General features: G+C 32.9%; 2 protein-coding genes across 2 annotated transcripts; one reads left to right on the top strand and one right to left on the bottom strand.

The window, feature by feature from the left end:
- Positions 1 to 5,611: 5,611 nt before the first annotated feature.
- LOC140816501 (RNA-binding protein involved in heterochromatin assembly dri1-like) lies at positions 5,612 to 7,321 on the top strand. Its single transcript, XM_073175823.1, has 4 exons — positions 5,612 to 5,769; positions 6,311 to 6,686; positions 6,817 to 6,936; positions 7,034 to 7,321. Exons 2-3 carry the CDS (start codon positions 6,316 to 6,318, stop codon positions 6,905 to 6,907), a joined length of 462 nt encoding a protein of 153 aa, XP_073031924.1. The 5' UTR covers positions 5,612 to 5,769; positions 6,311 to 6,315; the 3' UTR covers positions 6,908 to 6,936; positions 7,034 to 7,321.
- A 3,502-nt stretch (positions 7,322 to 10,823) lies between these two features.
- On the bottom strand, positions 10,824 to 14,488 carry LOC140816936 (E3 ubiquitin-protein ligase AIP2-like). The gene is made up of 5 exons (XM_073176446.1): positions 14,232 to 14,488; positions 13,187 to 13,412; positions 12,568 to 12,767; positions 11,558 to 11,773; positions 10,824 to 11,054 (listed from the first exon to the last, which is right to left on the bottom strand). Exons 1-5 carry the CDS (start codon positions 14,376 to 14,378, stop codon positions 10,905 to 10,907), a joined length of 939 nt encoding a protein of 312 aa, XP_073032547.1. The 5' UTR covers positions 14,379 to 14,488; the 3' UTR covers positions 10,824 to 10,904.
- Positions 14,489 to 17,114: the final 2,626 nt, after the last annotated feature.

The raw sequence follows: 17,114 nt of genomic DNA, 5'->3' as shown, positions 1-17,114 counted from the left end.
ACATTCATAACATCGTAAAACAAATAATAATAATAATAATCCTGTTACGTATTTAAATGAAAGAAGGTGGTAATCGTCTTGCATGGATGCGTTTCCCGAAGAGAATCGAATCAGTACTACTTTTTTTTTGCTTTTTCGCAGTTCTCTTTTCCACTGCCCGATAAAATTGTGGGCATAATTTATAGTAATAAACATTTACAGGTACGATGAGATTTATTTTTAAATTAGTTCACGAAATATATAATATAATTTAGATTTATTTTGTAAGGCCATGAAATTTCGAAATGCTGGACATGTACAACAGTTGGAATTGCGGACAATTCAGTTAGTTGGGATAATGACTTATTTGATAACAATCAAAAACTCTATTTTTAATTTGAGTAGATCTTTTGTGAGATGATCTCAGTCAGAAAAATTTTTGACCTAGGGTTGAATGACTCGATAAACAATAGTTATATTAACTAGATATAAGATACTCTTATGTGGTTTTTCATCGAATAAAACTCATCAATTATTGAATCAGTATCTATCATTTCACTAAACTTTCTTTCAATGTAGATCATCATATAATCTGCCAACAACTCTTCTTTCATCTTATTCTAGAGTGAGGCTAGGTCTTAAGAAATTTCATAGCTGAAAATGATCGTTCAGTTGTTGTCGTAAAAACATGAAGCATTAAAACAAGACAAATCAAATCTTTAAGAAAAATGCACCGGAGCCGCGAGACAGGCATGCTAGCTAGGGCGGAAGATTTTCCCCGTCATAGTGCCCCGGGTGAAATTTTCTGTTTGAAACTCGTGTTGGGGCGGAAAAACAGAAAATCCACTAAAAATGTAAATCATACGGAAGTTAATCTCGAGCTCTATACATACAAAAAATCTAATCTTCTATTACTTCATCAGTACATAAGCTGAAAAATAAATACAAAATCAATCAAGCCATATTTTGAATCTTTCTGCATAATAAATGAAATAAATTAATTAAGTAGCAAAAAACAATCATTTCACCTCGTGCAAACTCAATCGAGACCCTCTCCCACACAAGCTTTTTCATATCTCTTACCAGAAATCTCTTTCAAATCCTCACCCTCACAACTTTTTTCAACTCGAGGCCCTTGCTTACAAAAGTACAGTTGTTGATAGAGTAATTTTTATTATGGTTAAATGGGTTGAAAATAATTTTAATGGGCTAAGTTAGTAAATATAATTATTTTATGGAATGGATAAAATTTTAATGTATGCTAAAATTACATATATACTATAATTACTAATAATTTTTTTTTTATTCAGGGCTGGAGCCCACTCCAGCATTTGGGGTGGCTTCGTCCCTGGATGGTCCCACGAATCTTTATTTGTGGTCAACCCTAAGTGCCTAACGATATTCACAATAAAAAATAATATTTTTTTCTGGATGACTCAAATAAGAGACTCGTCTCACAAAATACAACCCGTGAAACCGTCTCACATAAGTTTTTGTCAATTAATTTTATATATTTGTCATTTTGATTTTATCGACACTTCTTGAATCTTCTAGTGAACAAGGTCATCTCCCCGACATCATCTTATATGGTCAGACGTGTCTCGAACAAAGGCAATGCCCTATTGAACTTAGAATAATTATGTGTTTAATTTTACTTATGAATCTTAATTTTCTTGATTTCTTCTTCAACTCCAATGTCACACGTATACCGATCGTAGCCACCAATTGTCAGTTGATGTCTCGGGTAGAATTTTTTCTGTAATAAATTGGTAATGGATTTCTCGAGTGAAATTGCAAGTGTTGGCTGAAACTCAAAGTTTAGTCTCATCCGTCAGGCACAAAGTCTTATACGTGATGCCTAGGGGTTCGTTCGATCCTACTGTCCTCACAGGATTTAGATGGTCCATATTTAGTCATATTTGTGATTTTAAAAAAAAATAGTGGACCTCATGTACTTGTGACTAAATCTGGACTCTTGATCTACACATGGGACACTGCCCCACATATAGGGTGAAATATTCCATGCCTAGGATGTCGACCTTGTACTCAGGCACTCACGCTCGTACTTGAACTGGTACGTGATACAGATAGTTTGTCTAGTAACTTGGGTTTTTTTTTAGACAAGTCGATTTCCGTGCTTGCATATTTATATTTGTACTCTCAGCCCTCTCACCCCAGCTGGGATATCTGCATTCATAAGTAATATAGAATAGTCGGCACTGCTAGACGAGGAACTCGGGAACAGTGTTTTTGGCATCAAACGACTTGTACATCTCGGAGGACATAAATTCGGCATGATGCTTACTTCTCGAGTTAAGTTACATTTTTCCCGCTATTGCTTACTTCTTCCAGTTAAATAGGATTTATTCTATCTACGATCAGGGCAATACCCCGCTACAGGATCGAACTAACCGTTAAATAGTTAAGTCCAGTTGACTTGTTTGCTGCTGAAATTGGTCCGATATGCGACAACTCACTAATTAAGTAATGATTTTTATAATTTAATGGCTTTATATGTATAATTTTTTTGAGTAAGTCTATTGTGAGACGGTATCACGAATCTTTATTTGTGACGTGAGTCAACCCTACCGATATCCACACTAAAAAGTAATACTCTTAGCATAAAAAGTAATACTATCCCAAATAAGAGATCCATCTTACAAAATACGACTCGTGAGACTGTCTCACACAAGTTTTTGTCAATTTTTTTAATAAAAAAATCAATGATTGTATATTTGTTCCATGCATGGCTTGAATGAAAATCGTGGTGGAATATAGATTGATATATTCAAAAGGGGGTATGAAATAAAAAGATGGGTAGGGGGGGAAAAGAAAACGTGACAGCAAAAAAGCCATGGCAGTGTAGATTGGAAAAAAAGAAAAGATATTTCATTATTAAAGAAAAGATGGTCAAATTGAACCTCGAAGACTCACTTCTTTATCGAAACTCCACCATTTTCACTTTCTTTTATTTTTGAATCGTCAGGCCTTAAATTGTGAACTAAGTAATCTCCTTTTATATAATATAATAATAACACAATTTTAAAGTATTACAATAATTTTTTTTAATATAAATATATATAATGTATATTTTATTTATATAAAAAAAAAACACGAACTGAGCATATCGTTCTTGGGAGTTCCCGGCCATGTGATTCAGGATACAAGACTGACACCCACGAGTGCAGGCCAATATTAATTATTATACATATATACATACATACATAAATATAAAATGATTGAAACTATATGTTAGTGGATTAATTTATTTATATTCTTCTTGTATCGTTTGAATTAGAAAAATCTTAAACTTAGATTTTGTGTTCGATTATGCTAAATTTAATTAAAACTCAGAAGTTGATAGGATGGCGATTCTATACTTCGCAAATACATCTTAATTTTTAAAATAAAAATTCGAATATCTATGAACCCATGGTCGTATGAATCAACTGCCTTTATTTAAATGACAGATTTAATTTTTCCAATTTCAAGATTTCAATATGCTTCGGCAGTTTCATTTCTACACATCCATGGATCAGTCTTAGGACAGCTGTTCTTAATTAATAATTAATTACTAGTTCAAGTTAAAAATTATAGTTTAAGCTATATTCGAATCAACCATCAGTACCATAATATATATTCCAAAATTCGTAGACATACTTTTCACAATAAAAAACTCGGATATTAGCAACCGAATATCATATTTTTTCCGCTAAAATAGATAGACGATATCAAGTTTTGAGAATTCATGAGAGAATTGAGATATATTCCCCTCAAACAAGAATATAAACATTTGACTTATTACAGTACAATGTTCAAACTTGAAGTACAAAACATGAATATTCAAAAGAAACCACGATTTTTGCAATCATATAGCGACTGGTGGAGGGGTACGTAGGGTATATATGAATATGTGGGATACTACGACTGAAAATGTATCACCCCACCCCACCACCCCACCCACACCCCACCTAAGTATAATTTTTAAAGATAAGAATAACAAGTAGGCTCACCTTGATCCATGGAATATTCAATCTGTCTGCCAAAAATGGGAAGATTTGTTCTTACTTATCCAATCATGACTCAACATCGGCTTTGAATTCTTGCCAACTTTGAATGTGTACATGCATGTATATGGGGGAATCAAATTATTTTTGAAAACATGTTATAAATATTTGTATTAAATTTTTATTAAGATACATATATGAAAGTTATATTAAGATACAAAATAACAATAAAAGTTTACGGGCAATTAATATACCAAAAATTCACGGTGGTAGCATATTATTTTTTGTGGAAACTTTTCAAATATGATAAAAACTATGTTTATATATAAATAGATATAGATATATGACATTATTTGAGAATGTTATTCACTCTTTCCATGATCGGAGATTGATTATTCCGTATATGTGTTAACCCTATAAAAAAAAATACTCGTAAATAAAAAAAATAACCTCTTGATAATGGAAAATGCATTTTAAACTAAAATATATGTTGTTTCAATATACAGGTAGATCATATCAATGAACTAATCAAAGTTTAAGAGTCATATATATTTTTAAATGATTTATCTCATGGGTGATGTTGAACATTGCACCGATTTTTTTTTTATTTTTATCCTGAGTAAAAATTGGTTGTCTAAATATGATACAAAAAGCAGTCTGAATTATTTATATAGTTTATAATAATAACTAAATATGACATAGCAACACAAAATCATATCCAAAATTAAATGAATTGGTACAATTAATGCAAAAATTTAAAGATAGTTTATGTTTTCAATGAAATTTAGTTTCAATTTGAATAAGAAAATAAAAAGAAATATAATTCATGATTTACATTTGAATTGATATAAATATGAATTAAATTAAAATTTGAATTAATAAAAAAATTGATAAAATCAAAGAAAACAATAAATGAAGTTATAATTTATTGCAATTTATCTACTTCAAGATTCATTATATATCTTTTTTTTAGAAATGTACTTTTGACAATAACTTACTATTTTAGACAAAAACTCAGCTATATATATGTGAAATACTTACATGATATAATGTTGTTGAGATGCGATAAAAATTACCGATGGTATAGAAAAAATCAGGTAAATAGATAGGAGTTTGTCCACGACCACATTTTTCCAAACCAGACTCAAAACACTTTTTTGGACAAATTTTATCAATAGAGGGATTAAGATTGCTTAAATGGTAATTAAGCAAATCAATATTTAAATACATATAAAATTCAACAAAAAAATTCAAATAACTATACATCAAAACTGAGCAAAATGATTGCCATTCGTACTCTAAATCTTTATCAATGCCAAGCACTACCCCAGAAACCAATAAAAGGACACTCTTTGAATGCAATTTCCACAGTGGTCATGCACTTCGCAACTCCAAAAAAAAAATTCCCTTAAAGCAAAGTTGGCTGTAACAACTTTATTACAATATTTCCTCTCTTTAGAATCCAATTTGTAGAAAGAAAAAAAAAAGAAGATTAGAATTTGGTGTTCCTTTTTTGTATCCAATCTTACTTACAAGGCCACTGTTATTTTCACTTTAATTTAGTATTTTTATGTGATTCCCACTGTTCAACAATGGAGGCGAGTCAGGACAGGAGAATATATTTAGCTTAGGAAAAAGAACCCACCCACCTCCCTCGATTTTCGAACCCATCTTTATTTATCACTATATAAACAACCTCACTCCACACCAACATTTGTTACAACAACTTGTTTTCAGCTTGCACAACATTTGCCTGCAGATTTTGTCCCTTTAATTGCGTAGGGTAAGTAAATTGTTCGCCCACACACACACACATACATATATATATATATATATATATATATATATATATATATGAACATCGGTGCATGGGAAGCCATACACGCTTTGGCCATGCAGTTTTGAGATATTGCAGAAAAAGGCATAATTGTGAGAGAGCGTCGTGATAATTTGTCAGAGTTACTAGATTTTTTCTTTTGAACGTGAAATGTTTTTATTTCAATAAAATAATTGCACAAATTCTTCCTTAAACTTAAAAGTTGCTTGAAATCCAAATTTCATATTTGGGTTATAATGGTGCTTTACTTCTTATTCAATAAATTAGTTTAAGTCGAATGAATAATTAATGATAAAAATAAAATAATTATTTATCCTTGACAGCATATTCATAAAAATATATATAATATATTTTACACTTGGGTATTCAATTTTGATACTAGATCAAATTCTCGACTCTAAAATTGCGTGCATGTGACTCGTGCAAATTATGAAATGAAGTAAATTAAAAGGGGAATTAATTTTTTTTTGGAACCATGTGATTGTAGGAATAATGAACAGGCCCGGAGATTGGAACTGCAGATCATGCCACCACCTCAACTTCCAAAGGAGAGACTCCTGCCAGCGTTGCGGAGACCCGAGGCCCGGAGAGAGAGGTGATTACGGCGGGAGAGGCGGGACGAACTTGTACGCGTTCACGGGACCCGACGTCAGGCCCGGCGACTGGTACTGCTCCGTTGGCAACTGCGGAGCCCACAACTTCGCCAGCCGCTCCAGCTGCTTCAAGTGTGGCGCTGTCAAGGATGAAGCCTCCGGAGGCGGCGGCTCCGCTTTCGATGGAGACTATCCGCGCCGTAACTTTTCTTTTGGCGGCGGCGGCGGGAGCCGCTCTGGTTGGAAATCTGGTGACTGGATATGCACCAGGTACACTTTTTATGTTTAGTACTTAAACCTGTACAAAAAATATTTATTTAATCTTGACAGATAATTTTTAAAATATTTTAATAAATAATATTTTGTTTATATATATATATATATATATATGTATGTATAGGTTGGGTTGCAACGAGCACAACTTTGCAAACAGGATGGAATGCTTCAAGTGCAATGCTCCCAAGGAAAGCAGCAGCACATCTTCGTTCTAAATGCATCAGGCTGATTCTCTATTTTTTGGGTAAATTAATTAGTTTATTATTATTAAATTAAACTTTTTTATTTCATTTATATTTTATATATTCTGATCTGTATATAATATTGGATACAATTTTCAGGTCCACATATTATTAAATTTGAATGAGTAGAGAGAATCGAGAACAAAAGAAGCGCATGCACGTTTTTGGCCTCACGACAAGCGATTTTTAATTTTCGTGTTTTTTTTTTTATATAATTTATTATTGTCATGTTCATTTTAGGGATCATTAATTAGTTTAATTATCATGATTTAAAAATTATGTCACCTAGGTTTTCGTTTTAATTTCATTGTGAGCTTAAGAATGTTTGGAGTACCAGATAAAGCTAGCCTTGTATTTCTTGTTTAATTTTAATTTGGTTTATATTAATATTGTGTGCTAATTTATAAACATCCCTGTAATTTTTTTTTTTTTTTCATTTTCCTCATTTATATACACCCAAAAAAAAACATGTTTCCATATAAATTTTATCCAACTCAAGGTGGGTATTATAATATTAATTTCACTTCATATAAAATTAAAACTTTTTTCGAGTAATTAACATTATATTATAAAAATAAAACTCTTCAGTGATAACTTCACCGATATGTTTGTAAAGATCTCCATGATCATATATATAGTTCAAGTCTTTAAGGTGTATATGTGTGCTAGGACTTATAATATCACCCAGAGTCCACGCCCAGACAAACACGGTCGAGCACAACATGCTTCGTTGGCAACCATTTCGTATACTTCATGCTTACACGAAAAATGTATAACTCGAGTTATTATATATATATATATATATATATATATATATATATATATATGATTATGTCTGGGTAGATTGAGTGAGCTTGGGTGGACAATCTATCCGAGCAGAGAATATCATTTTCACTGTAATGATTTTGACATGATATGATGAATATTACCTGGTTTGATCTCTTGGGTGGTCTGGTCTAGTCTGTCCTCCTGGGTGGTCTGGCCTGGTCTGTCCGGATGCTCTGGCCTGGTCTCCCGGGTGGTCTTGCCTGGTCTACCAAGGTGCTCTGGCCTGATCTTCCCGGGTCAAACAATCTGCACACACTCAACAAGATAATGTCAGTGGGGCGTCGGAAAGGTTTCCAACGTAGCCACTTCGACACTCAAGTCAGTACAAGGTCCACCAAGTAGAGAGAGAATTTATTGAACGCAGTAGATTGCAATGTTTCTCAAATAAGAAAACCTGTGTATTTATAAGGGAGAAGATGAACACGATTAGAGTGCATATACACTGTTCTTGATTAAACATATGTCCATGCCCTGTCATATCTCAGTAGGCATGACGACCCATATTGTTCGGGTCTTGTCATGAGCACTAATTATCATGCTAATGATGCATAGTGACCCATACTGGTCGGGTGAACTGAATCATATACGGGCGAGAGGGCCCTGGTCGGGTGAGAGTATCATGTCCCTGCTAGAGGACCCTGGTCGGGATAAAGTATCTGGTTGGGAGAGAATACCATGTCCGGGTGAGAGGATCATAACCCTCCTAGAGGACCCTGGTCGGGCGAGAGTACCATGTCCCTGCTAGAGAACTCTGGTCGGGATAAAGTACCCTGGTCGGGTGAAAGTACCCCATCTAAATTTTACACATGCTCTAACCTTTGCAGCAAATTGAAATTTGACTAATTTAAGTTTTCTCTTTCCGCCTGAGTCGAAGAATGACCCGATTCCTTTTCAGGAATCATCAATATAGTCACTCTAAGTCAATGGGAAATGTTATGTACAAGGGTGGCTAATGTTGGTGAATCTTTCGTATTGTCAGTATGGTATGTCAAATGCGAAATTTGTTGTGCAATTGCCTATAATGGTATGCCATGCATGTTGTACTTAGCTGAGGTTACGACACATTTCAAATTACATTGATATGTATTTATTTTGGCTATAATGGACCTAAAGCAGTTTATTTTATGATTTTATGTTGGTGATTAGATTTAACACCCGATTTTATTTTTATTTTTTTTAAAAAAAAATCTACTAAATTACACATTGCATGTTCACTAATAAGCATTTAAAAAAATTCTAGCCAATACTCCATTCCTAATATGACACGAAGCTCTTTCAATCTAATATAATTCTTAAAGTTGAGATAATTTAAAGATAATAAAAATAAATGATTGCAAATCCAAGTTAACATCGGATTCCCGAGCTTTTGAGTTCTTTTCATTGACCTCTTTAATGGGGCATGAAGCAAAGAGATAAGTGGTCAAAAAGTAACAACACATTGATTAACGTCTATTACTACACTCTATTATTTAGATTTTATGGAGACTTTTTTTCAACGAGGACATGTAATCGCTATTCGTAGGTGTACACTAAATAAACATTTGGGTTGAACGTAATAGTCTGCCAAATCATGTCAATGAGATAAAGTATGCTATGTAATTTTTGTGTGACAGACTTTTCCAAAAAAATATTGGTCAGAAATAAAACGTAGAACACCTTAAAAGATGAATAGATTCTTGTCTCACTTTAAGATGGCTTTACATTCCCTTGTGGTTTGTTGATACAAGTCAATTGAGGCCTCGGGAATAACTAAAGATACCATCTCACTTGGAGGGTCCAACATATGATTACATTAAATATAATCAAAGATCGAATTGTTTTTTTCTATGTTATCGAATTTCATTCTTAATTTACTATCAGATGTGAATATGATCTGATATATAATATCACATCAACAACATTTTTGATGAAAAATATTAACATTATCAAAAACAAAACGACAAGAGAGTGATAGTGATATTTAATAATGTAAAATATCAAAATTCGAAAGAAATAAATATATATGATGAAATGAAGATATATTTTATTACTCGTGATATTTGTACGACAAAAACCGTTGTGCATGTCCATCAGTTAGTGGAACGCGCAAGTTGATTTTGAGTACTCTTCATTCCTTTGCAATAATAATTCGATCTTTATTGAAAAGCAGCCCGCGCGATTTTGATTTGATTGGCTGAAATATTTGGAAATTGATATGATTGTTTATTTGAAGGGCATGTCGATGATCGATCTCGTTGATTTTTATCCATGTGATGAGTTAATCATGTCTATATTTACAATAAAGAAATAATATTTTTGAAAAATATATAAATAGAGATGAATTTTGCGTTTTTAAAATTCTGAAAGTATCGATTTTAATTATTTATTACTGCTATGGTCAATGATGGCGAAAACTGGGAAAGATTTTTACGGGCTCTTAGTGGGATTAAAAGATAGCTTTTGTTATTCCTTCTTTTCACATGGCCAAAAAAAAGCTACCATTAAACTGTTGTCGGGCCAAGGCTGACTTTGATATATACACATATAATGCGGATTTTACTACATAATTTCTCCGTTCAAATATGTAGATTGACTTGTTTTATTTTACTCAAATTAAAAATTTATTATAAAAATAAAATTTACGAAGAAAATTCTTATTTTAATTTCATATTTTTAATTCAAAAAAATATTTGAACATTTTTCCAAAACTTAGTTAATAAAAGTGTATTAATAAGAAAAATATTATTAAATGTAGAAAATGAGCTATTGCCTTGAGTCCTTGACTAAATGATTTAGCACCCAAGTTCATCCATCAACATCGAGAGGGGTCATCTTTATTAGAATTAGATGCCAACGGTAAATGTAACAAAAAATTCCAACTCTTTGTGACCAAATTGTATCAAATCTGTCGTCGAGCTCGATTTTTAGCAAGAATTATAAAGAAAACTAACAAATGCATGCCTATATTAGGATCTTCAGACTTCAGATTTGTTTGCTTTATATCAAATTCCTTCCTTTGATCCGGTCATTAATCTTGTAATCCTTTTCAAATGAGTAAATATGATGGAAAAACATCAGCATGTAACGGAAATAATGATGAATACAAACGGATGCATATGCCCATAAACCTCAAACATTGGAAACAAAATCTCACCACTAATTTCTACACATACATGTATTCACCTCCACGTATGGCATTTGCAGCGCCTTTCCTCTCTTCTTCAGCTTCTTTTTCCTTCTCCTTCCAACTTTCGTATGCATGATCATCGGTCTTCAGTTCATGCCGACATATTGGACAAGAATTATGTACATCCTATCACGTCAAAAGATTTCAAGAGTAAGCTGAAAGTCAATTCTTGCAAGTCCGGCTATTGAACAATTCCCTGAATTATGTTCATCTCATCAAGCGAAAAGTTTCGACAAAGTCAATTAAAAGTTAGTTTCTTAGAGGTTGGATATCCTTGAATTGAACACATCACAGACAAGTTGTTCATTCTATCGACTCAAATGTAACTCAGAAAACATTGGACGGTGGAGAAGCCCGTTATTTAGTTGGCTTGGAGGGGGCAAAATCAAATTCTCAAAATTTAAGGGGTGATATATTTTAATACATATATATCAATATAATACATAAAAAGATATAGTTTGTAAGAAAGCTTAAAAGGAGGGCAGCGACTGCTCCTTTTAGCCCTCTCATCTGGTACCACCAGTATGCATACATTATACTAGATGCGTCAATCGCGTCAATCTCTCATACACGCTCTTCGACTAAGACATCGCCCCTGATAAATTAGAGTAACAAGCAAGGAAAGGTACCAGCCATGGTTTGAGACAAGGAGGATGGAACATGTGTTTGCAGGGTAATTCTTGCATCTGATCTTCAACAACCATATTTTCTTGGCAAATGGAGCATGCAGCGTCTTTACCAACTTTACTCAAGATTTCTTCTGTAACTGTAGTAACTGGAAGTTTTGCCACAACTTCCTTGCTGGCAGGTGGGGCTCTAGGGATACCAGAATCGATGTCTAGGATCTTGAGACAAAAGAAAAATAGTGATAAATCATATCAGATGCAATGAGTTCAGCAAAGAACATCATTTTTAGGCAATTCTTAGTTCGTAACAGATTTTATACACTTTGCCTTGAAGAATCTAGATTGAAATTGCTAAAGAAGCAACAAATCATCCATCTAGACAAAGTGTAGTGTTATTTGTTATATTCTCGTCTGCACTAAGTCGCAACAATTAAAAAAACGAAGGATCGGTTTGGATACATAAGCTATTTCTTTAAAACCACTTTATTATTCTCAATTTTTAACGTTATTCTTGAAAAGGAATAAGCAGTTTTTATATTTGAATACAATAACGAAAAACAGCCTTTTTTTCCTTTACTTTTAAATTGAATTCAAATATAAAACAAGGTAGCAGCTGCTGTAAGCAAATTCGAGAATAAGGAATTTTAAATATTTTAAACAGCTGGAAACTACAATTCTGGATTCTTAAAAAGTGTTTTATAAGCACTTCATTTGAATAAGTTATCCATCAAAACGTCACATTTGTGTCCAAGAAAGGACTTTTCTTTTTCCCATACCAGTTTGGTCCAATTTCTCAACCCTGATGGAATCAAAGAAACTCATTGGGAACAAAAGATTAGCCTAAATGCGAACTACAAAATATATCAAATTAGGCCAAACTGGTATGGGCAATAATTATTAAACATAAGAAAAACAAAACGATGAACAATCTGATTCTTTTGCTGATGTCTGCTTAAAAGCTGATTTCATCAGGAAAATATATTGGTAGACAAAAGAGAAATGACAAAAGATACCTCTGGGACAATATTATCCAGCCTATCCAACAACTCCTGATATATGTCGACAGCACCATCCGTGGTGCTACCACTGTCCAATTGCACTGAAGATTCACCATGAAACAAGGTGGCAGCTGCTGTAAGCAAATTCGACTGCACTAACCAATCAGGCTGTGGAGGCTCAGGATCGACAGTGAGATGCCCTTCAAAGAGATAACCTGAATCAAGGATTAAAAATTAAATTAACCGAACTTTTCCAATACATCAAAAACTACAAATGATAGTAATGATGCAGCTCAAATATTTTAATTCATGCACCAATCAAACTCAATGTTTCAACAATTGTATTCTATAGGTGACAATCTTATAATGATGCAGCTCAAATATTTTAAATCATGCACCAATCAAACTCAATGCTTTAATAATTGTATTTTATAGGTGGCAATCATATAGATCATTTATGTGATTTTTCCCACTCAACAAATTTCAATGAATAATTTTCTCTCCAACTTGAAACAGAAGGAAATCGAAACCATGAAAACCAATTAATAGTATCATCAGACATTCGGTCCTATAAGTTACACCCAACACAACTCATTTACGATTATCGATACTAGGGAAAATGAGATGTTTACACCTCTATTAATTCTATTTTGTGTCTCTCTTAAATCTGCAGATACGTTCTGTATTTCACCCAATTGCTCTCGTGCCTGAGTGATGCAACTTTGCAAGTGTTTCTTCTTGGAGGTATCCTTGACCATCTGCTCAGCCTCCTGGAAAAGCCTAAGCCCAGCATTCCAAAATCCAGGGGACGTGTATCTCGTCTTCAAAATAGTTGAAACTCGGCAGAGTACTGAATAGAACTGCAAATAGCAAATAAAACAAGTGGATTCCTAGAGAAATGGATACTAATGTACTAATGTTAACTACCAGCACCAGAAAAAGGAATCTGAATGGATAATATACACAGAAACAACAGTAAATGAAGGATTAAACGTTTGACACTTACATTGACGATTATAATTACGAATCCCTTTATAAACCATACAACATCCCCAACAACTATATTTTTATCACTTTTTCAGTGTGAATAACTGTTACTTCCTATCAATCCCCACCTAAAACTGCACCAACTTGAAACTTACGGAATCGAGTAGATTGCGGCTTTGATGCCAATAGTAGGATCAAAACACGTCGTTTTTAGACATAACTGATGCTAAATGAATCCCTCCAATCTTTTTTAAATGGCAAGCAACCCCACCAAGAATTGTTGCTCCCAAGAATAAACTTTTAAGCTACAAATGCATCTCTTGTAAACGTAAAATAAACATTACATTGTGAATAAGGAATTCTAATTAAACTAACTAAAATATAAATTTAAACTCACGCAAATTCATACACGTAAACGAAGATGATGTTAAACAGTCTGATTCTTTCAAATCATATCATCAATACACAAAACAAGGATTATGTGAACGGCGAGCCCAAACCAAAAATGGGCAAGGAGGAAAAAAAAGACGAAAAATCTAAAACAGCCCAAATGAAGTCAATTCCATCGAACGGATCACAACCATTGGCATAATCCAGTTAAACTTTCATCAACCAGCCATCAAACTCAAGCGAGAGAAAACCCTTTAATTTTTTATTAAAAAAAATAGAATTTAGGGAATAAAGAAGCAGACCGATTCTTGGAGAGATGGCGAAGCAGATGGATAACGCTGTCGAAGGAGAGATCCGATGTGGGAAACAGATTCCTCGAACATCTGCTTCTTGGCAAGCTGTTTCTGCAGCTCCTGCAGCCTCGATTTCACGTCTTCCTCTTGCGCCATCTTCTGTGTAGCTCTTGAAATAAATTCGATAGTTTGGTTTTATGGTTTCGCCTTCCGGATATGTTTGATTTCTATGATACGGAAGTCCGAACGAAACTGCCTTCTTTACCAAGTTAAATAAATAATTTGGATGGACAACTTAAAGATATGATTTTTATTTTATTTTTCACTTTAAACCATTCGAAATCCCATACCAATTGACCCAAGAGGATTTGTCTAATGTTTGTTGATTTTTTCTTTTTTTTTTTATTTGTTAGGATGAGATTATGTTACTTATCGCGACGTGCATTGATTAAACAATTGGAATAACACTGGAAACATTAAAAAATCGCACATGACAAACCAACTTGGGAAAGTGTCTTAGATGATTCGACTCCGTTTAGATGAGTAGGAATTCTCGTAGGGAGAATGAAACTTAATGTAATGTTTGCTGATTATTGTGGGAGTAACAAACAACTGCGACATGGTAGTGCCAACCAACTCGGCAGGACAGGGCAAGGTCCTTGTATGAACTATACTCCAGGCAGGGGACTGAATCAGCCATACCTCGATGGCTAGATCAATCGATTGAAAAAAGAAAGATGGATTAATGACCAGCGTACTTACAATTTATATCCAAGAATCTGTTATGATGGTGATATGATTGTAGAGTAATTGATATTTGGCAAAAATTTGTGTGAGACGGTCTCACGGATTGTATTTTGTGAGACGGGTCTTTATTTGGATAATCTATTAAAAAGTATTAATTTTTATGCTAAGAGTATTACTTTTTATTGTGAATATGAGTAGTGTTGACCCGTCTTACAGATTAGGATCCTTGAAACGGTCTCACATGAGACATACTCTAACATAAATATGGATATTATCGGTCCAACAAAAATTCTAATTTTAATACAAAGATAAATAATAAAATGTTATTTGATAAATTCGATCCGATAGAAATAACACATAGTCTAGTAATAAACATGTTTAATGGATCGGTTCTTATCCGATATTAAGTCAGGAATCGATTTGACGTAATCGGTTCCGAAACCGCCTCGAATCCATTAGTGAATGGATCAGGGCGACTTTTCACATGTGCAATCGCAGCGGGAATAGGTTAGAATTTTATTTAAAAAGGAATAGAGTAGTTGGTCCAAGACGCATTGGGTGGTAAAAAAATAATCGTCATAGCACGCTTGCTCCTATCTAGCTTCTTTGGTTAGAATTTTTTTATTTAAAAGGAAAAGAGCCATTTTAAATTTCTATCTTTTTGGACACGTTTTCCTACAAAATAATCGATTCGAGTGAGGATTGACCCAATATCATAAATAATGAACTAAATGAATGAAACAAGGATTTAATATAATAAAATCATGCAACAAGAGACTAAAAAACGACACATTAAAACATGTAAAATCGACATCTATTATTCAATATAAATATCAAATTTTCATTTATATTTATCATTTTTACGATATATTTTTCAACTTAAAATTCTTAATAAAAATTATATTTTTCTACGGTTTGTTTTTGTTCATTATTAATTTTTTTTTAAAAGTTCGAAATCGGTTAGAACGGATCGGTCCATCCACCTGCTGGTTCGGATAGCGGATCGGAATGGTTCTACCTGGGAACAGAACTACGGCTGGCAAAAATAAAAAAATTCCCAACCCTTCCCGACTTCCGACCCGGGCCCGACCCGAAATTTTCAAGACCCGAATGGTCGAGATTTTTCCCGACCCGCTCAGAATCGGGAAAGGGATCGGGAATATATGATATACCCGACGGGACTCCCGACCCTACCCGAATATATTAATAAATTTAAATATTTAATTTAATTTGAAAAAGAGATTAAAATACTAATTTTATTTATTGAATTAACATATATTTTTTTAAATTTAATCTTTACATAATATTTATATTTATTTGGATTATTTTATATATATTTAAGATTTTATTAACTTATATATGTATATATTCTTAAATTAGTTAGTCATATTATTAATTAGAGAACAAATGAAAAACGAAAAGAAATTAAAAAAAAATCAAGAATAGTATAGAATGTATTTTTGTGCACCCATCATTTGCTTTTAAGATATATGAAAAATATTGTTTCGCTTAGGTATATTTTAGTAATTTACTTCAAATACAATCATAATACTAAAACGTTCTAGTAATTTTATATTTATATTAGGTATATTTTACAATGACAAGCTACATGATTTTATCCGTCAAAAAAATAAAATATAAATGAATCTTATTAATTTGATTTGATTAAAAAATATTAAATTTTATACTTAAAATATATATTTTTATAAATATAAATCGGATCAAACTCTAGGTCATATTAAAAGGTGAAAATATTTAAAACATTCTTCAAATTTAATCTCTCGTATCTAACAACAATAATAATAAAATAATATGATGAAAATAAAAAATGAACAGAATGAATTACTCACTCTTGGTCATAATAATTAAAATTCAGTGAGAATACTGCCTTCTGTGCATACGATCCTTGAGAATCCCACTGTACAAAGCTACATGATTTGCAGGAATTTTCTAAATTTCATTACCGCAACTCTTTCGAATTTCTCCGAATTTGACAGGTTCATTTCTGTGATTTTCTTGCTTGAATCTTTCACATTTTCCGCGAATTTCACTCTATTCTTCTTCTTCGCCTGATCACTTTTCTTCTCCCTATGAATTCATGAACATGTAGATGAACAGAAAAATCCAATGAAAAAGATGTGTTTT

This window comes from Primulina eburnea, chromosome 16 (genome assembly GCF_022965805.1).
Source record: "Primulina eburnea isolate SZY01 chromosome 16, ASM2296580v1, whole genome shotgun sequence".
NCBI lineage: Eukaryota > Viridiplantae > Streptophyta > Magnoliopsida > Lamiales > Gesneriaceae > Primulina > Primulina eburnea.
The sequence above is the reverse complement of the archived record's forward strand: the minus strand, read 5'-3'. Positions and strand labels throughout refer to the sequence as shown.

Coding starts and splice junctions, on each gene's coding strand:
- LOC140816501 (XM_073175823.1), top strand. CDS start 6,316: ATGAACAGGCCCGGAGATTGGAACTGCAGATCATGCCACCACCTCAAC. Junction 6,687..6,816: donor GGTGACTGGATATGCACCAG/GTACACTTTTTA, acceptor ATGTATGTATAG/GTTGGGTTGCAACGAGCACA.
- LOC140816936 (XM_073176446.1), bottom strand. CDS start 14,378: ATGGCGCAAGAGGAAGACGTGAAATCGAGGCTGCAGGAGCTGCAGAAA. Junction 13,413..14,231: donor CGCCATCTCTCCAAGAATCG/GTCTGCTTCTTT, acceptor TGCTATTTGCAG/TTCTATTCAGTACTCTGCCG. Junction 11,055..11,557: donor CTTGTCTCAAACCATGGCTG/GTACCTTTCCTT, acceptor TTGACGTGATAG/GATGTACATAATTCTTGTCC.